Source organism: Cyprinus carpio, chromosome A24 (assembly GCF_018340385.1).
Source record: "Cyprinus carpio isolate SPL01 chromosome A24, ASM1834038v1, whole genome shotgun sequence".
Lineage (NCBI taxonomy): Eukaryota > Metazoa > Chordata > Actinopteri > Cypriniformes > Cyprinidae > Cyprinus > Cyprinus carpio.
Window position 1 is genome coordinate 13,495,540 of NC_056595.1, and position 21,733 is coordinate 13,517,272.

At 35.5% G+C, this 21,733-nt stretch overlaps 2 protein-coding genes across 2 annotated transcripts; both read left to right on the top strand.

Moving 5' to 3' along the window:
* Positions 1-1,202: 1,202 nt before the first annotated feature.
* LOC109049379 (eukaryotic translation initiation factor 2 subunit 3-like) lies at positions 1,203-14,097 on the top strand. Its single transcript, XM_042714247.1, has 13 exons — positions 1,203-1,274; positions 1,630-1,698; positions 2,442-2,505; positions 2,590-2,717; positions 3,002-3,123; positions 7,484-7,578; positions 7,682-7,840; positions 9,822-9,956; positions 10,058-10,152; positions 10,274-10,418; positions 10,509-10,678; positions 13,447-13,619; positions 13,772-14,097. The coding sequence occupies exons 2-13, from the start codon at positions 1,630-1,632 to the stop codon at positions 13,833-13,835; spliced, it is 1,419 nt and encodes a 472-aa protein (XP_042570181.1). The 5' UTR covers positions 1,203-1,274; the 3' UTR covers positions 13,836-14,097.
* Positions 14,098-14,984: 887 nt separating this feature from the next.
* On the top strand, positions 14,985-20,972 carry LOC109049066 (zinc finger X-chromosomal protein-like). Its single transcript, XM_019066741.2, has 8 exons — positions 14,985-15,317; positions 16,666-16,764; positions 16,843-17,157; positions 17,714-17,866; positions 17,980-18,117; positions 18,191-18,325; positions 18,694-18,843; positions 19,273-20,972. The coding sequence occupies exons 2-8, from the start codon at positions 16,698-16,700 to the stop codon at positions 20,505-20,507; spliced, it is 2,193 nt and encodes a 730-aa protein (XP_018922286.1). The 5' UTR covers positions 14,985-15,317; positions 16,666-16,697; the 3' UTR covers positions 20,508-20,972.
* The last annotated feature ends 761 nt before the right edge of the window (positions 20,973-21,733 follow it).

Consider the following 21,733-nt stretch of genomic DNA (forward strand, 5'->3'; position numbering starts at 1 on the left):
AACGTTACAAAGTGTTTTAGCTCACTGTCACTAATGTGCAAACTGCTCCGAGCACATAAATCATGGCATATATTATTATTATTATTATTTTGCACTCACTATTCTAATTCTATTTAAAAAAAAAAATCTAACTACTATCTTTTTATATTGCTCTATTCTTTTTCTATTCTATCTGTTTTCTTTTTATTTATTATATTATTTAAAAGCCCTTGCACGTGTACTGCGTTTAAGCTAACTGAAACTTGTTATAGCACTTATATATCATTGCTCTTTTGTTGTTTTTGATTGCTTCCATTGTCCTCATTTGTAAGTCGCTTTGGATAAAAGCGTCTGCTAAATGACTAAATGTAATTGTAAATGTAAATATTATGATTTAACTTATTAATGAACCTTATGAATCCTTATAAACGTGGGAACCTCCTGTTTTAATATTATATTAAATTAATAAATTGCAAAAACAGGTCAACACTGTATTGTGCATAGTACAGTGTTACACATATTATAATAAGTGCAGAGAGGAAAAACAAATTCTATACACTATACACAAGAGGTATGTTTGAACTGTACACATTAAAGTTTCTAAATATTGTTTCAGTATATGTGTAGTTGAGTTTAATATTTACGTCAGCATGGGAACATCTAAGAATGTTTAGAGTGATTACACAGTAATATTATATGTTTCTTTATGAGGTTTATGAGTTTGAAGACATTACACAGAGGAACAGTCTTTATAGCTTTTCCATTATTCTGAATAGTAGAAAAGTACTTTTCAGATTATTTAAGAACTACTGAGAAAAGAGGCTTTTTAGTTAGAAAACTTACACTTATGAATGTGAGATTTGACTAATAAAATTGACAGATTAATTACAAAAGCTACCTTATTCGCACTGCTGTCGTACTTAAGAAATACATAAATTAAATTTTCAAAATGCAAAGCAAAAGTAAAGAGTACCTTTACCTTAATAAACAGAGATACATCATAACATAACTTTTTCACATGACTAAAATGCCAGAAAATGCAAAGTCCAAATGCAAATAACAAAAAGAACCATTAACATCAATATCTTTATTAAACTTACTAAGGAAATGTTTGACTGGGTAGAATTTGTGTATTAGATAGATAGATAGATAGATAGATAGATAGATAGATAGATAGATAGACAGACAGACATATAAAAACTACAAATTATGTGACGTCATAACCCTTAGACGGACCCTGGCTCCATCCGCGACAATCCGTGTGTTCAAGTTTGTAGACGTTAATCGTATATTAGGTAAAATTTGCTGCTGGTTATGTTCGTATTTTAAATTTATGTTAATTATAATCTAGGATGCATTTTCTGGTCTTTTCTCCTCCTTGATGTTTACTGGGTTTTCTAGAAACTGATTGCATCATCCCATGCCTACAGGACGCCATTAAATTAAATTAGTTTATATTTATCTGTTTTATTTTACGGTTTTATGCAGTGTAATAGTGAAACAGAACACTATCTATATGTATATATCCAACACTTAAAAATAATTTAACGGGATGTGTTTTAATACCACACGTGTATTTGTAAAAAAAAAAAAAAAAAAAAAAACGGTCAGGCGTTTGCTTGGTCATACTTTCATTCCTTTTCTATCAAGATGGCGGGCGACGAGTCTGGAACAACGTTGAGTCAGCCTCATCTTTCTAAACAAGACCTTAGTACATTAGTAAGTCTTCATCTTTTGTTCGTATTTGTAATATAACTTGTTCTAAAAGTACTAGCTGTGTCGACAGTTCGAGTTACGCGGGTTTGTACTCTGATGATAGCAGGCGTGCTTGTTAGCTGTACTGGTGAAAGCTCACCACATGATTCATTCGGGGATGGAGAAGGACCCCGTGTAGAAATTAGGTGAAAATGTTGTGAAACCCAAATGTCATTCTGTTTAATATCGTTCCAGTCATGTACTACTTTGTTTAGGTAGTACTAATCTGGAATACTTCTAATCAAATGAATTGTGTTCGTTTAATGTAATGTACTCGACAGTTCCATTATGGCAAGCCGTGTTAACAAATAATCTTTTCAGTTAGCTTGTATTTATTTTTGTTACTGTGACTCATCTATTACTTGAAAGTAACAAGTTTTAAAACAATAATTGCAAGCTTAACTCTAAATCAAAAGTAATAGCAATTATTAGATTCATTTTAAGCTTGCAACAGCAAAGCAGCTTCTCTTTTTTAAAGGGTGAAAACGTATTTTTCTTTAAGAGAGGCTGTTACAAGTTGTGAAGAAATCTGAAGTATTTATTTCTGGCAGTTGTCACTCATGAACGGATTGATTTATGTGTTTTGATGCTTGTCACTGCTGATGTTTTTTAATGTTGGTATGTTTTTCTTGAAGTTACACATGAAACAGCTTGCCATAATTACTTCTCCTGATGATTAGCATTAACAAATCTGTTTTGCCTTATAGAATGTGAAGAAACTAACTCCTCTGTCCCAAGAGATCATCAGCAGACAAGCCACAATAAACATAGGTGAGATTTCTTTTTACTGTTTTGTGCAAAGTGCAAAATGTCACATGAAATGAATTATAAGCCGACCTATTTATTTGTCTCTAGGAACTATTGGTCATGTAGCCCACGGGAAATCAACAGTGGTGAAAGCGATCTCTGGAGTTCATACTGTCCGATTCAAAAATGAGCTTGAGAGAAACATTACAATCAAGTTGGGTTATGCTAATGCTAAGGTAATGGCAATGTTCGCTAATCTCTTTCAAGTAATTTTTGCAAGCTACACTCTGAGTCAGAAGCTAGTAATAGCGATTATTTGATTCAATTTAAGCTTGCAATAGCAAATTCCAGCATCCCTTTTTAGGAAAAAAATGTTTGTTTTTTTTCCTCTAAGAGAGGTTGTTACAAGTTATTTCTTTTGAATAAATGTGAAATATTTATTTCTGAGGTTTGATGGGGTTTTTTAAGGTTGTTTTTTTTGCCTAAAGTTTATTTCTTTTGTATTGAATCCCATATTTAGGTGTATAAATTGGATGATCCAAGTTGTCCACGGCCAGAGTGTTACAGGTCATGTGGCAGCAGCACACCTGATGAGTTCCCCACAGACATTCCTGGCACCAAAGGCAACTTCAAATTAGTACGGTATGTTGGTTATATATATATATATATATATATATATATATATATATATATATATATATATACGTATATGTATATATACGTATATGTATATATACGTATATGTATATATACGTATATGTATATATACGTATATGTATATATACGTATATGTATATATACGTATATGTATATATACGTATATGTATATATGTGTATATATATATATATATATATATATATATATATATATATATATATATGTATATATATATATATGTATATATATATATATATATATATATATATATATATATGTATATATATATATATATATATATATATATATATATATATATATATATATATATATATATGTATATATATATATATGGTATATATATATATGTATGTATATATATGTATGTATGTATATATATGTATGTATGTATATTTTTTATTTATTTTTTAAATAAATAAAATATTGGGAATCTTCATATTTTATATGTATGTATGTATATATATGTATATATGTATATATGACAGCATGTTAAAAAAAATCCAAATTATATATATATATATATATATATATAATGTATGTATATGTGTGTATATATATGTATATATATGTAAGTATGTATTTATATATATGTATGTATATGTATATATATATTTGTATGTATATATGTATATGTATATATGTATATGTATGTATATATGTATATGTATATATGTATATATAATGTATATATATATATATATATATATATATATATATATATATATATATATATATGTATATGTGTGTTAAGGCTGTGTATCACCAACAAAGTCATGATACGATACGTATCATGATACAGAGGCCACAATACGATACATATCACGATACGTGACTGCACTAATTTTCACCTCAGCAGAATTTATTAAAACAGCTGTTTGTTAAACGCTGCATACTACAGTGCCATTGCTAACTATAGGCAGAGCATAGCACTCATTTTTAACCAGATAGTTTTTCATTCTTACATGTACTGTAATAAAATGTATTATTAGGCCCGAGATTATCATATCAGTGAATAAATGCATAGATGCACAATAATTATTAGTATTCCTAAACAGTCTCATGGTAGAATTTTCGTTTTGGGTTCTAATTTGCCCTCGCATAATTTTAAAATCAAGATGTTAACCAGTGATCATATATCAAGAGCAGGGACATGTTTGTGTGTATTTAACCAGAATGAATAGATATTCTCTGCAACGTCATTAAGCAATGAGTGCTCTTGTGTGAAGACTGTGCACGAGCCATAAGAGAACATTCCGTCACTAATAACATTGCAATGAACACTTTCAAAAACAACAGATTCCAGCGCCAGATTGCTTCTTATTTAACAGAAAGGAATGTTTTAATCTGCATTAGGTATGTCCGTGCCGTGAACAAACATAGATTATAGAATACCTTAAAGGGGCTTTGGTTTCAAAAAGTGGTGGGGACAATATTGACCCTGGCAAAAAGTGGTGGGAACATGTCCCACCCTTAAATTGCGCCTATGAATGGCATAGGTTTCATGTTAACATTGGGCACTCCCCACCAGGTACAATATTTGCGTGAATATTGTATTTGCATTTTGTTTTTAAGCCCATAAATAATAATGTACTTGTTCTAATATATATTGTAATGTACTCATTCTATTATATTAATAAAATCACCTTATATTGCTGGTAGGTTATCATTGCACACACTCTCTACGTTTAAAAAAAATAAAAGGAAAAATTATAAGCGTTCTTAACTAATGCGCTGTCTTCACTGTAGCTCATGCGCACACATTCAGTCTCTATCAATTTCATCAATAAAAGAGCTTCACTGCTAAAGAGCTACATTATCTTTCTCAGCACAGAGTTGGTAACTTCGTTTCTGAAGCAGTTAAAGCCACCACTTCACTGTTAATGAAGAAACATGGCAAAAATGGAGGCAATTCTGAAATACACCATCTCTCTCTCTCTCTTTCTCTCTCGTAAATGAACACTTGATGAATTACACTTTTCTGAGAATAGAATATCAAAATGGAGATTATACTTCAAGGGTATTGGTGTTTTCGTGAGAGCGCGTGCACATGGTTGCCAGGTTGACAAAAATAAATAACACGCGTATCAGATAATTCCATATTGTGCCAGTGTGAAGCTCTGTGTTGTGGATTACTTCTCTTTATATCAGGCAACCCAGTTGGGTTCTTCGGCGGCCAGATTAAACCTAGTTGTAGCCTATATCTTCTACTCTATAAATAGTTTTTTTTTTTTTTTTTTTTTTTTTTTTTGGCACTTTTTAATTCAGTTTTAATTGCTGTTCTTGTATTCAGAGGTGGGGGGGAAGTCATGGCCTAGTGGTTAGAGAGTTTGACTCCTAACCCTAAGGTTGTGGGTTCGAGTCTCGGGCCGGGTGTGTGTTCACTGCTTGGATGGGTTAAATGCAGAGCACGAATTCTGAGTATGGGTCATTTCTTTTTTTTTTCACTTTTCAAATTAAGTTTTGTAATAATTGATGGTCAAGTTGTTGAGTATGTGCTGCAATATCGATATGACACAGCTGTATCAATATCCATATCTTAATGTCCCTTTAAAATAAAAAATTGAAATAAATCTGGCACCCACCTCACCTCTGACTACCAAATAATTTAGCAAAACATTAAGAAAATGTAAAGATTTTTTAAATTGTAAACCTACAATGAAGTAGACCTGCAATTGTTTCACTTTCACTGTGCCTACACCAGATGCTAGCGATGCGACGTGACTAAAGATAATAAAACCCATTACAATAGTGATTATCTCTTCACTGGATGACATTACAAATCCTGACAGTAAACTGACGCCCATTCTATTTATGTACTCTAAGTGGACAAATGGAAATGCAACAGTCGCTTTGTCGTGTCCAGTGTAGACAGCTTTTAGCTGACATGATGTGATGCAACAGTGGTTGTGTCTGGGGTATTTTTGTTTCTTTTTTAGTAGTGTTTTTTTTGGGATGGTTTGTTTCAAAAGTGGTTGTATCTTGTATTGTCATTGTATTTAAATTATGTTTTTATGTTAGTTGTCATAATATATTGAAATTAAGTTTTAAATTTTTTTGTTATAATAAAGATAACTGAACATTTAAATACAATAAAGCAATACAAAAAATATATTTAAAGTTAAAAATTTTACACCGATTAAAGTGCAAAAGAACTTTAAAGACCCATAGGTATCACTTTACAATAAGAACTCATTAGTTAGGCTTAGTTAATGCATTAACATTCACAAAGAGCAATAGCTACATTTGCTACAGAAGTTACTAATCTTTGTTAAAAAATACAAGTCTTAGCTCATGATAGCTCATTAAATAACACAGCTGCAACTTTCGATTTTAACAATGTGTTATTAAATATTGGAATACCTAAGATTAATGAATGTTCAGAAGAATTTTTCATTGGCAGTTTAATGAAGCCCTAATGTAAAGTGTTAATGATCAATAAAGAATCAAAACACTTTCAAACAATATCTAGGACATGTTATAGTCCAGATTAAAATAGAAAAAAATATGGAAATATATAAATATTATTTTATATTATTTAAATGTTTAGAAAGTAGCAGCTGCTTTTATTTATGGGGTTTCCAGGGTAAGGGCTGCAGTTTCTGCAGTTTAGCGCCATCTGCTGTCAGAGAGTGAATGTGCTTTCATTCAGCGCGTCTCTCACGTGTTCCTCCATGTGCTTCTTGTGCGTGCTTGTTTACATCAGAGTTCACACAGGTCTTTAAAGCAGCATACAAACGGTGTTGTGCATTTTGACCAGTTGATGGGAAAAGTATTCTTAAAATGCATTTAAAATTCTGAATAATTTGTAATATATAATTATTTCTCGGTATTTGGAAGTGCCCACGATAACAATATCGTGCATATTTATTACCGCGATATATCGCATTACCGAATATTGGCACAAGTCTAATGATGTGATGCAACAGTGGTTGTGTCTGGTGTAGACACTGTGTGTCTGTGTGTGAGTGTGTGTGTTGCTGTTGAAGGGGAGTGGCAAATTCACAATAGCAGGTTGTGATGCCGTCCGATGATGTGTTTCTTTCTTGTTTAGATGGTCTAAAGAAGAAACATTCAGAGGAATTGGCATTCGGTGTGGCTTTATAAAAGGCAGAGAGCCAGCCACCATTCACACACTTAAATGCTTTTGCCACGGCTGTTTTCTGTTTTTTGTTTTTTTTCTGCGCCCTACTTTGAGAACCACTGGTCTAATCAATGTATTATATCCTTCCGAATTCAGTTTCTGTAAACAGTTAATTCAGTTATCATGGTCCAGTTAGCCAGCATTGGTTTCACCAGACATCCTGATTCTTTTTGTCTTTTTAGACATGTCTCATTTGTGGATTGCCCGGGTCATGACATCTTGATGGCCACGATGTTAAACGGTGCTGCCGTAATGGATGCTGCACTACTCCTAATCGGTAAGTATTTACCTTGAACCTGTAGTGGTTTTTGTCTTGCAAGTAATGAACACAGCCGTTCTCATGTTGTATGAGTGGCTTATGATCTTCTTTACTCTTTCAGCTGGGAATGAATCATGCCCTCAGCCACAGACGTCAGAGCATTTGGCTGCCATTGAGATCATGAAGCTCAAGCACATACTGATTCTGCAGAATAAAATCGACTTGGTGAAAGAAAGTCAGGCCAAAGAGCAGTATGAACAGATCCTGGCTTTTGTGCAGGGTAAGAGTTTTAGCTTGGTGCTATTCTCAAATATCACAGATATGCTGATAGTCGAACAAGAGATCATCACAGTGTCATTGCCGATATGAATTGAGATATACTGTTTAAATATTTGGATCGGTAAGATTTTTTTAAAACTTTTTTTTTTTTATGTTTTTGAAGTCTCTTGTCACCAATGCTGCATTTACTTGAACAAAAATAAAGTAAAAAAAAAACAATAATATTGTGAAATATTACACTTAAAAATCTATATTAAAATGCAGTTTATTCCTGTGATGGCGAAGCTAAATTTTCAGCAGTCATTAGGGTCACATGAATCTGCAATAATCATGCTAATACCAGTCCCTCCAGGATTTTGCGATCGCTGAATTTATTGCAAAATCAAGCAAACTCCGCAATTTTTGCAAGAGCAAATTTTTGTAATTGCTACAAAATCAAAAGCTACATTGGACAAACAAACTGAAAGTGGAACGAATCTGCGCTACTCCTTTGGGCTACGCAGCGCATACCGTTTATCTGCTCGGGCCAGAGCCGTGGGCTGATCTCAATCATGCGACACCATTATACACAGCACTGGGAGATAGGCCTACAGTGAAGAAAGCAGTCGAATTCGCTGCAGAATCAATAACATCTCTGTGAAATCTTATGACTAGCATTCAAATTCAGTGCAGCATTCTGTTAAAGCTGATCTCAGAACAAACGCCACTGATGTGGAAACCAGGAAAAACATTGTTCAGTAAACACAAATCACCACCACCATTGATTTAACAGTAAAACTACAGGAACAACTTGTGGCAGAAATGGTCTAATGTTTTCGAGTGATTTTAAATGCTTCACACAACTTTTCCCAGCACTTCAAAGCTTTAAGTATCACTGAATTTTTGAGTTATTTTTTAATGTGATGGCATTATTTGTTTATCCTTCATAGGTTGCCCCCATTTAGAAAACTAAAAGTTTCATGATGTTGGAAAGCAAAGACTTATTTAAAAATAAAAAAGACATTAAATTCCCACTAGTAGATGGCTGCAGAGAAGTACTTAATAGCTTATTAACCATTTCCACTCCCTAATACAGTACATATTTTTTTTGTATTCAGTTATATTTAGACATTATGAATGACAGTAATTAAAGTTAATTTTATCTGCATCTCAACTACCTAGACAGCACAAGTACATCTGTAAGACATCTGCTAAAAATCTGGGAAACGTCTGATGTGTAATTTGATAAACATCTTAGAAGCAGTTTTACATGCGTTCTAATAAAGGTCTATTTGACATCTGACAGCAAACATGTTAGAGACGTATTGTAGATGAGCAAACACTCTAAAAAATACATCTTACATATGTAAATATAGACATCTCCGAGATATACGTGTGATTAGGGTGAAATCCTGGAGGGACTGTAATATGCTGATTTGGTGCTAAAGAAACATTTCTTCTTTTTTTCTTCTTCCTTTTATTATTATCAATGTTAAAAACTGCATCTTTTTTAAATAAAAATCTACTCTCAATATTTTGGAAGTCTTTACTGTTGCTTTTAATCTAATTCTAAATACGTCTTTCAAAGGTTTGAGAGAGAACGTCATTCCCTGAAATTGGAAAGAGAGTTCATCCAAAAATGAAAAATTGTACCATTTATTAGCCCTCATATTGTTCGACCTGAATGACTGTATTTTTTTGTTGAGCACAATGTTTTAAATTTGGATTTTTTTTTTTTTCATATAATGAAACTGTCACGTTCCAAAAAGTCAGACCTACAAATCTAACAAAAACCCCAAAATACTGTCTTTTTTTAGATCTGTTGCATGAGGATGAGTAGATTATGACAGAATGGTAATTTTGGGTGAATTATCCATTTAACATGGATTCTTTGTGTTATTATTTTATGTGTCCTCGAAACGCCCTGAATGAGTTGCACAGAGTGACTGGTGGATGAACTGTCCCATTTTAATAATGTTTCACTTTCATTTATTTTCCTGAAGGCACAGTAGCAGAGGGAGCTCCAATCATCCCGATCTCAGCCCAGCTCAAGTACAACATTGAGGTTGTCTGCGAGTACATTGTAAATAAGATCCCTGTGCCTGTCCGCGACTTCACCTCTGAGCCTCGACTTATTGGTAAGAGACCTTGAATATTACTAAAGAGGACTCGTTGTGCACAGTGTCAAAGTTTAGATGAGTGATTTATGTTTTTGTTGTTGTTGTTGTTTTTTTAACAGTAATCAGGTCATTTGATGTCAATAAGCCTGGCTGTGAAGTAGATGATCTGAAAGGAGGTGTAGCTGGAGGAAGTATTCTCAAAGGAGTCCTGAAGGTAACTTTTGACTTGTTTGATCCAATTTAGGCCAAGCAGTTCCTAAAACAGTTTCATTGTCAGACTATCAGGCTTCTGCTTTGCTGTTGCTATTTCTGTTCTGTGTTTATTTTGGTTCAAGGTTGGACAGGAGATTGAGGTCAGACCAGGTATTGTTTCTAAGGACCATGAAGGCAAACTAATGTGCAAACCTATCTTCTCCAAAATTGTCTCCCTGTTTGCTGAGCATAATGACCTCCAGTATGCTGCTCCTGGTGGCCTTATTGGTATGCAGACTTAAACATTACTGCAGTCTTGTAATTGTGTGTGTTGTTGTTACATGATTTAATATTTGTTATGCACATTCTCTGTTGCAGGTGTTGGCACCAAGATTGACCCTACACTGTGCAGAGCAGATCGTATGGTGGGCCAGGTCCTCGGCGCTGTGGGGGCTCTTCCTGAGATCTTCACAGAGCTTGAGATCTCCTACTTCCTTTTAAGAAGGCTGCTTGGCGTGCGCACTGAGGGTGACAAGAAAGCAGCCAAGGTAAAGCTTTTAAAGTAGTATCATCAAAACAAAATATTAACTCTAACTATTGTTCAACATACTTACGAATGAGACTAGACTTATGAATTTTAGGCAATTCATTACATTGAAATTAGAGTTTTGTGTTTCATGTAGTCCACTGTTAATGCATAGGCATTGTAATGGTGTTATTTCACAAGGCTGGCCAAACTTATTTCTAGCACAACAGACATAATATACATACTAGCGTTCAAAGATTTGGGTTTGTAAGATTTTGATTGTTTTTGAAAGAAAAATATCACCAAGGCTACATTTATTTGATCAAAAATACAGTAATCTTGTGAAATATTATTACAATTTTTAATAGTATGTTCAAACACTATTTTCTATTTGGATACATTTTAAAATGTAATTTATTCCTGTGATGGCAAAGCTGAGTTTTCAGCAATCATTACTACATTCTTCATTGTCACATGATCTTTTTGTTGTATTTTGTTTTTTTGGCAAAGTTAAAAAAATGTTAATTAATAGTTTTGTGGAAACCGTTACACTGTTTTAACTAGGGCTGAAACTGAAAATTCTGGATGCACTTGGGCCGAAAACCGAAAATGCTTTGTAATGATTATTTATTATTTTATTAAATAATATAATTTTGTAAGACTCAATTTTAATGATACTGAATTTAAAAAACAACAATAACAAGCCAATGAAAAAATAAAACCACACTTTTAACATGAACTAAGAATTAACATTAGTTAACTACTTTAGTTAATATGAACTAAGAATGAACGATAGTTCTTCAGCATTTATTAATCTTAATGTTAATTTCAACATTTACTAATGCATTATTATATCAACAGTTGTGCTTGTTAACAGTTAATGCACTCTGAATTATGGCTGCACGATTAATCGAATGTGATTGTCATGTGCATCTTGTCAGTAAAGCCAGTTCTGTAAACAATAGTAAATCTCCATTACCTGCTTTCAGATGGAGCAGCATTTACTACACAGAGCCGTAATTCACTGACAAGTTACGCAGATGAGACAATCCTACGATTATGAAGTTGAAGAAATCGTTTGCGATAATGACAGCTGTTTGCGTAGCTTCTCAGTGAACTATGGCTCTGTGTAGTAAATGCTGCTCTATCCAAAAGCATGTGAAAACACCACATTTTATAACATGTTTTTATTCTTAACTCATTTCATAACGTCAGTCGATTGTTTGAAATAAATCCTTCTGTGAGATGATGTGGCTTCTTACATGGAATAAGGCACGCAATCATAGTACTCCAAGCAGTGATAAAGTCTAGGTCGATTAGCATTGCATTATTATTATTATTATATACTTCATTATAATGAAAATTATAATAAGACAAACTCAGATAAACCATATATTGTTGTAGTCGTGTGTTTTTTAATCACATTGAATCAATAGAAGCAGTTAAATCTTCTGTTTATTCAACAACCACTATAGGCATGTACTGTTTTTTTTTTTTTCTTCAAGTTGTATTCAGAGTTTCCGTGCGAGAGCGCCCTCTGGCCTTCGGATGGAGAGTAACTGCTGATCACAGAACCGTGCTTCACTGAAAGATAGATCGGCATGACTCGCAGATTTTGCCTAATCTTGATTATGATTTCTTTCGATTTATTGTGCAGCCCTACTCTGAATTAACATGAACTAACAGTGAACCACTGTATTCTCATTAACTAACCTAAGAAAGATTAATAAATACTGTAATGTATTGTTCATTCATGTTAGTAAATACATTAACATTAACTAATGGAACCTTATTGTAAAGTTTTACCTTAATATTAAATATTAATATATTATTTTTATTCACTTCTATGTAACAGAATCAGATGTTTTTTTTTTTTGAATAATTATCCAAATAATGTATAGTCCTACAAAGCTACTATTATCATAGCATGTGAGCAGAGCATAGCATCACTGAAGGTAGCATCATTTTACCAGCGTTGCCCAGTACAGCTGTACTAGCCTACACCATGTTACAGCACAGTAGTGCTACTGCAAACAGGAACAAGTATACTACGTAGAAATTTCCTGTCAGCACGTTACTTCAGTGGACTTTGTTTAACCGATGAGCATGTGGTACAAGAGCGGAACACGCATTCATAGAGCAGAGTTGCCAAATCCATGTATTCTACGCGACTTTGGGCTTTTTTCTGACTTTTTTTTTTTTTGTAAAGTTGCTTGAAAAAATCCCAGGTTGCAGTATTTTGTGCTTATTTTTAAAAATGTTACTTGTTTGGGAAATTTTGTTTCTTTATTTTCTTTATTTACGTTCGCCGTATTCTCCAATGCACTGAATGACACTCTGTCTGCTAGCAGTTAATAACCAACCAGTGCAATAATATAAGTGCTGCAGTGTGATTTGCCAAATGTTCCTTCCCCTCATTGAAGAAAATCACATTCAAAAAGATGGCACGTGATTCTGTAATTCCATTGATGATAGAAGTAGACGTAGTGGAGTGGGATAACTTTCTTTTAGCCTAATTTTTAATTTTTACAATGTTTTTGTAATTACCAGGGGCTGTAATAAAAAACAAGTAGTCCTATACTAATACTAAGACTAAGATTAGGTTATAAATCTGTGGCTATGTTACAGCTCCCCTTTGAAGCTCTTGTGTTTTTCTCCTTTCCCATCTCTCCAATCCTATTCTGCTCACAGTACAGTTAAATCAGAAATAAGCATTCTGATTTAACTGTACTTTTGCCTTATTTTGAATGCTATTACAGTTTTTGATTTTCTCACCGATTTGGCCTACAGGTTCAGAAGCTGTCGAAGAATGAGGTGCTGATGGTTAACATTGGCTCGCTGTCGACAGGAGGTCGGGTGAGTGCAGTGAAAGCTGATTTGGCCAAGATTGTGCTCACTAACCCTGTGTGCACAGAGGTGGGGGAGAAGATCGCCTTGAGTCGCAGAGTGGAGAAACATTGGCGGTGAGCAAATTTGAATTCAGCTGTTTGTTCTGTGAAATAATGTGCGTCATTGAATCATGCGCAATTATTCAAAAACGTGTTTTAGGTTTTAAATATTTTCCAATTTTCATTAATGTAGTTTGTACAGTCATTGACTTGTTTCTCTTCCCTAGTTTGATCGGATGGGGTCAGATCAGGAGAGGGATGTCCATCACACCCACAGTTGATGATGATTGAGGAGTGACCATATTTCTTCAACGTCTCTCTCCCGGACATAATTATTCAATCATTTTCACACACACTTGTGCACAGGCCAGCGCGTTTCGTCGTCAGCGCAGAGTGAATGGAAAGGCTCTTTTTGACAGGAACGCACTGGCCCTGTATTTTAAGATGTTCACCATCCTCTCTGGAAGGATTGGTGTCATTTATATGAGAAATGCAACGAAAACAACATCCCTTGTCTTGACAAAGATGACTAATAAAAATCTTTTGGATCAAACTGTTTTGTGTGCTGTTTTCTGAAAATGGTGCTTCATCTCAACCACTACAATTACTATTAAAACCTTATTCTCGCAAGAGCAGTGTAGTGCTCCAACAACCTGATTTTAGTATGGCATGCAGGGTTATTAATAGCATCCAAAGTCATTTGAGAATGTGGGGTGACAAATTAATGCTTGAGTCAATAAGAAGTGGGGACACAGGTCCACAACAGATATGTTGGTTTATATTCCTTTGATTAAACTTAAATATCCTGAACAAATGTTGTATATTAAAACCATGATAAAGCTGATCTATAAGCATGTAGTAACAGGTTTTTGATGCTTTTGAATGAGCAGCAGTTGTGTCTTAACAGTATGGCAGCATTATACCTTAATTAATTACCTCAGTTATAGTATTTAATTGTGTTAGAAGAACATTAGATTATAGTATTTAATTGTGTTAGAAGAACATTAGACATTAGACTTATATGCCGTAGCTATTTTAAAATTGATATTGTTTGTTATATACGTTTGCTGGGTTATTGGTGCATGCTAATAGTTCTTGTTTATAAAAGTATGTCGGCCTGTTCCTAATGTAAGAACAAACTGACATGTCCAAGCGTCTTTCTAAAAAGAAAAGAATAAAAACGTAAAACCAAAAGGTCAATAACCGTACTTGCACTAAACTGTGAATGTGCTACTCAGGAAATATTTCTAACCAAAACAATTTTCCTAATAAGCCTTTATGGTCATTTAAACCATGTTTATATGCATAAATACCTAAGTGGCTAATATCCCGAGCTCGGGATATAATCATTCCGCATCATACGCTTTCACGCCACCGCAAAATAAAGCCCACAAATTCTCCCCCACAAGCGAGTGAAACAAAATCATTCCTTTGGTTTTACTCAATTCCGCCTAGTTTTAAAATGGCCAGCGCGCAGAGAAAACACAGTTTGCGGGCCTGCCAAAAGAGCCGGACTGCGGCCACTTCTCTCAGACTCCTTCCGCATTTTCCTGCGGCTCCGAGGCAGTGACGTGCGCCTCTGAAGGCGGCGTAATCTCCGGCGGAGCTGGAGGCTGCAGCGCCTCGGAGCGCATCAGACTCGGCCCCTCCCCTCCGCGTTCTGCGGCGGCCCGCCCTACTCACACAAGAGCCCCGTCTGCGTTCTGCCCGAGTCTGGGGGTGGGAGAAGGAAACCCGTACGGCCTTGGAAACGAAAAAATTTTTTTCCAAAAGGTAGGCCGCTGAGTTTTAACAGATTATTAAATTTGCTATTTAATAGATTAGTAGCTGATGCGATATTTTGGCGTCTGGGTGAAATACGTGTTTATCTGTTTGAGAGATTAACGTCGTTGCAGTGGTGCGTAGGCCTTTGTTAGCAGCGAGCCGCGGCCTTCAGAGGCCTAAAGTAGGCCGCGGAGACGAAACTCTCAAGACCCGCACGACTGATTCATAAGCAGCTACACATTGATTTCATGTTCAGATGGATTACGCAAACTATAATTGAGTTGCAGATTATATTGAGTGTGATTGTGCTGACACATAAGTATGTATTTATGAGATTTGATGAATTATTTTAATTTATTCAAAATGGCGATGATTGCGAAAGGGGGCGTGTCTGAGTATTTATAGCAGTGGGCGGGGCAGTGCGCGCTAGTCTCATCGAGGGAACGCCCCTTCTTATAGTCACAGATGGGAATAGAAACGTCAACACTATATTAAAGTATCAGATTATGGGATTCATGGAAGCCTGTTTACAGTTACTGTACTAAAAGTATAACATGGTAATTCATATTGTGCAGTTATCTTTTTTAGCTCTGTAACTTAGAAAATAATTCTGCTTGTGTTGTATTTCTACACAAGGGTGTACCAGACTTTCAGAAATATTCACTAGTCTAGATCAGGTACTTAGATGTATTAATAATTTGATTATATACGTAATGGCAAACTAGAGTTATTCAATTTAAATATGATTTAATGATCTTAAAAATTGTGTTCAGTATTTTATACAATATCAAGATACATGTATTTTCATCTTATGAGCTATATAAATGATGGTCATTATTAAATTCTACACAATTTTGTCGAAAAATAAAATACTACTTACTAAAATTAGTCGTTTGATATACTACAATTGAATTTAGGCAGCATCACAATATGTATATTATGAAAAACAGGTGTTTATTTTGAGATTTGCTAAAGCTTACATTTAACCATGTTTTTCAATTTAAATGAAAAAATTTAATGATTTTCATCTTTAAAAAAATATATTTATTATTGTATACAATATTTAAAGACACATTTGTTTGGGATATAAAATGCATAACTAGAATAATTGAATTGCTTTAGTGATGGGAAGGAACTAGAAAATAAATATGAATATATGACCTGGTTATTTTATCATTTTCTTATGTGATGTTGTTTTGGTTATCTTTGTAATATCCCAAAGTATCCCATTGCAAGACAGTTCTGACAAAATATTATATAATGCTGATTTTATGCTGAATCGCATACAAATTGAATGTCTTTTATGTTCTAATTGTGTTCTGATGGTTTTATTTCATTTTGCATGTTGTTCCTGTAGGTCTTATATTATGCAGATGACCGGTGGAGACAATGGATGAAGATGTAACGGCTCTCTCTCTCCATTCCCATGAGCCTAAGATCATATTCCATGGGACAGGTAAACAAACAATGACTGATGAAGTCTCTCAGATTGCTGTTTTATGAATGGAAAGACATGTATTTGTCTTCTACATGGAGGTTGATGGAGAAGACGAGGTGGTGGTTGAACTGCAGGAGTCTGTTCTCGTGTCTGATGTGGAGGGCGAGAAGATCGCGGTGCATGGCCTCGCCCATGAGGAGCTGGTCATCCAGGAAGCCATCGAGGATGTGGTGGCGGAGTACGTGCCATGCACGGATGAAGACGAAGCGCTTGGCACCATCACTGTGGAGACCTGTGTGATGTCACCCGATGATGTGGCTCTGGAGGAAGAAGGACTGCATGTTGATGTGGTGACTGACGCTCAGGAACAGGAGGATCCTGACACCTGTGGGGACTACCTCATGATCTCTTGTGAGTGGCTCAGAATACAACACCTGTTGAAAAGGATCTGTGGATATTAATGACTCATTATTCAGGAAGTTTCTGTGTTGCATGAAAACAGTAACATTTTCAAAAAAGAAAAGCTGCTTGGTTTGGAAGTGACTTTTATGTTCTGTTATATTTATTATTATTATTTGGGATGCAGAATATATTGCTGCTGTATCTGTATAAGTGGCCATTATTTATTATTATTATTATTATAATTAATATTCTTGTTATTTTATTTGAATTCAGAGATTCATTTAACTGTTGATATTCATTATAGAATTGTGCATGCTCAATTGCTCTAATTTTAGATTACCTTTGCCATCATCGAATCCTCAATTGAAGTTAATTTTTAAAAACATTAATAACTCTTATCTGTAGAAAATTTCCATACCATACCAAGTTCAGCTTATGGTTTAAAATAAAATAAAACTGATTTTATTTTTTAGAGCTTCCATTTTGTTTAGAACATGGTAAACATACACCATTTAACGATGCAGTATGCAAGAATATGCATGATGTTTGTTTGGTTTTATTTCAGTGGATGAGGCCGGAAAGGTGGTTTCCGATGAGGATGCTAAAGTTACCATTGAGGGCACTTTAGAAGACCCTGAGGATGTGGAGAAGGATGATGAGGGTCAAGAGGTCATCAAAGTGTACATCATCAAGGCGCACCCAGAGGAGGAGGGCTTGGGTATGATAGAACTCTCTTCAAGTCTGCAGCACGATGCTGTACTTCATTACGGAGTTTATATCAAACACTTTTTATTTTAGTGGGGTGGTTATAGATTTCTGGATAATTTACAGGAGGCACTGTTGACATAGAAGACACTGAGCTTGAAGTAGATGAAACCGTGGAGCTGGTGGATCCTTCTGGAATGCCGATAAGAGAAAAGATGGTGTACATGTCAATGGATGAAGCCAATCAAAACCAGGAGGATATCAGTGAGTCCCGTCACTGTCAGCTGGTTGTGAAGGTGTTTCCTACAAGTGATATTATGTGTTTTTCCTCACACAGATGTGGCTAAAATCACAGATGAGGTCTACATGGAAGTGGTGGTAGGGGGTGAGGACCCTGGCAGTGCTCAGCGGACACTTGACAGTGCATCGCTCAGCAAGGACTTCATGCCTGTGGCTTGGGCAGCTGCTTACAGTTAGTGAAACACGCATTTTTTGCTCATATTCAAAAGTTGCATTGTGCAGTATTTTCCACAGACAATATTGATCACTTTAACATTCATTTTAGGCAGTTAATTCTAAAGAAATATGCATTATTCTCCTAAATTATGTCTCCTAAATCATTTGTACATTAACTAATAAGGAATTTTAATTTTATGAAATGGACATTCTTATTCTTATCATTATTTGAACCTTCCTAATAGACTATGCCAACATCCAAATCCGTCACTGAGACGAGTTATAGTTCATTAATCGAACCCTTTGTAATACACATATCTCTTTAATCCGCAGTACAAGACAGATTCTCATTATAATCTTGAAATATGATGTGATGTCTGTCAGGTGGGGAGGAGAGTGAAAGCTGTGAGAACCGGAATGGAGCAGCCAGTGCTTTACTGCATGTTGATGAGCCTGAAATGATCGAAAGACTCAGCCGTCAGCGGAGCAAGAACAGGAGCAAAAAACGTTCTGAGCTTCGTCATGTTCAGACAGGTACATCTCTTCTACACTTTCGTTTTCATTGTGTGTTAAATATATAAATATTTAACTTTTTAAAAAATATTTTATTTCTTAAATATTATAATGTCATTCAAAAGGTCAGTACGTTTTTTTGTTTAGTTTTTTTTATTAAAGAAATTACTAGGTCTATTACTTTTAATACTTACATTGTTGCAAAAGATTTTTATTTCAAATAAATAATGTTGTTTTGAACTTTCTTTTCATCAAAGAATCCTGAAAAAAAATTAAGCAGCACTGCACTGTTAGGAAATGTTTCTTGAGCAGCAAATCAACATGAGGATCATGTGACACTGAATAAATACAGCTTTTAAAGAGAGAAGAGCTTTTAAAAGCATTACCACCATATCTTTCAGTTCTAGCGTATATATATATATTAATTTTGGTTTACTTTTTAAACTCCAGCAATCATCATTGGACCTTACGGCCAGCCTCTTACGGTGTATCCTTGTATGCTATGTGGGAAGAAGTTCAAGTCACGTGGTTTCCTCAAGCGCCACACCAAGAATCACCATCAGGATGTCGTAAACCGAAAGAAATACCAGTGTACGGACTGTGATTTCACCACTAACAAAAAAGCCAGTCTCCACAACCACATGGAGATCCACACCCTCAGCAGTAAAGCGCCATTTGAGTGTGAAGTCTGCGGAAAAGAGTTTCACCAGCAGGCAGCGCTGTTCTCCCACCGTCTGCAGCACCACCACCGAGAAGCCAAGCTTCAGATCCCTCCACCCACCACCAAAATGCACAAATGCAAGTTCTGCGAATATGAAACAGCAGAACAAGGACTCTTAAACCGACACCTTCTTGCCGTTCACAGCAAGAATTTCCCACATATCTGCGTGGAGTGTGGGAAGGGTTTCCGGCATCCTTCAGAGCTGAAAAAACACATGAGAACCCACACCGGTGAGAAACCGTACTCCTGCCATTACTGCGACTACAAATCAGCCGACTCGTCCAACTTAAAAACACACGTGAAGACCAAGCATAGCAAGGAGATGCCCTACAAGTGTGAGCGCTGTTTCCAGACGTTTGCCGAACCCGACGAGCTGTTACAACACGGGCTGACACACGAGGAGGCCAAAACGCACCAGTGCTCCCACTGTGACCACAAAAGCTCCAATTCCAGTGACCTGAAGCGCCACATCATTTCAGTTCACACCAAAGACTATCCACATAAATGTGAAGTCTGTGGAAAAGGCTTCCACCGGCCGTCGGAGCTCAAAAAGCACTCGGCTGCCCACAAGGCTAAGAAGTTACACCAGTGCAGGCATTGCAATTTCAAAATCGCAGATCCATTTGTTCTCAGTCGGCATATTTTATCAGTGCACACCAAGGAGCAGCAGGCCTTTCCTGACAAAAAGGGTCTTAAGAAGACGTTTGGACTCGGTGCTCATGGAGGTAAGAGAATTTTAGGGGGTGCCGGTTTGTCCAAGGGCCACAGGGAGCGCAGGGTTTACCAATGCCAGTATTGTGACTACAGCACAGGCGATGCATCTGGTTTCAAGAGGCACGTGATCTCCATTCACACCAAAGACTATCCTCACCGATGTGACTTCTGCTCGAAAGGTTTCCGCAGACCGTCGGAGAAGAATCAGCACATTATGCGGCACCATAAAGACCTAATGCCTACCATGTGACCTTTGCAATCAGAAACCGTTAGTAAAAGCTCTGTTCTGATGTGGTCTTCAGGGCCAAAAGCTGATCCCTGATGGTACAGACAGGCTGAAAGTGCAAGGAAATACAGAAAAAATCAACCAATATGTCCAGTTGCAAATTACTCAAGTCAATGTTCTGAAGATACATTTTTTTTTAAAGTTGAACCAACCTTTCTTGAGAGTCTAAATCTGCTGACAAGCTTTAGATTAATTGCGAAAATAGATCAACTTGCGTACTAATCCATCAAGGGTGGACGAAATGCATACCGTGTAGTTTTATGTTGGCGTGTCTGGTTATAAATTTGAATTATGACTCCTGTATTGCATGTTACACGAAACAAGTTTGAACAGCTTTGGTGATTGTGGCGTGTTTGTGCACATGCGTTTACAAGTACAAAATCTTGGGAAAAAGGCCTTGAAGGAGTCCGTTGTCTTTAAACTACGGTGCTCATGCTTTATCACCTTGAAGGAGTCCGTTGTCTTTAAACTACGGTGCTCATGCTTTATCACCTGGTATCTTAGCTTCAGATGAACAGAATGTCTAATTAAAGAGAACTGAAAAACTCAACTTATGCCGTGGATGATGGCTGTTCAGATCAGTTATAGGCTTTTGGGAAACCCATCTTTCATTTTGGTTCTCTAACAACACTGGTGCATTAATTTACTAATAACAGCTGTTATTTAAGACAATGAATTTATAATGTAGGCTTAAAGGTTTCTTGGTAATATTTCAAATAAATTATATTGCAAATAGTACTCAAATCAGAAGAGATTTTCAGGTTTAATCAGAGTGTGCAGACATGAAATCAGGCCGAATGGCTGGTTATCTAAATTTGTTTTAATTTAGACGCTAGTTTGGGTATTTCTTGAATGTGGCCGTTTGGCATTTGGTCTGTTGTAAAACACACCCTCAAATTATTATTATTCAGATGTTTAGGGTAAATTTTATTTTTTACACAGATACTGAAAATGTATAATTTGGAATAAAGAGATTCTAAAATATGTTATGTTATGTGTATATGAAATATTTGTAAATACAGAAGTAATAAACAGTATTTTGTGTCCAAAATGGTTTTATTTTTTTACTCTTCATTATAAAATAAAATGCAAATGGGGAATTTGAATGAATCGCACCAACATCGGTAAACTAATTTAATCTAACAGCAGTAAACAAAACCAAAAATGAAAGCACTGTTCATATGTGTTTA

Excerpts from the sequence above, each read along its gene's own strand:
- LOC109049379 (XM_042714247.1), top strand. The coding sequence starts at position 1,630 with ATGGCGGGCGACGAGTCTGGAACAACGTTGAGTCAGCCTCATCTTTCT. Across the intron at positions 7,841-9,821 it reads GATCCTGGCTTTTGTGCAGG|GCACAGTAGCAGAGGGAGCT; the intron begins GTAAGAGTTTTA and ends ATTTTCCTGAAG. Across the intron at positions 10,679-13,446 it reads GTGACAAGAAAGCAGCCAAG|GTTCAGAAGCTGTCGAAGAA; the intron begins GTAAAGCTTTTA and ends TTTGGCCTACAG.
- LOC109049066 (XM_019066741.2), top strand. The coding sequence starts at position 16,698 with ATGGATGAAGATGTAACGGCTCTCTCTCTCCATTCCCATGAGCCTAAG. Across the intron at positions 17,867-17,979 it reads CCCAGAGGAGGAGGGCTTGG|GAGGCACTGTTGACATAGAA; the intron begins GTATGATAGAAC and ends GATAATTTACAG. Across the intron at positions 18,844-19,272 it reads GCTTCGTCATGTTCAGACAG|CAATCATCATTGGACCTTAC; the intron begins GTACATCTCTTC and ends TTTAAACTCCAG.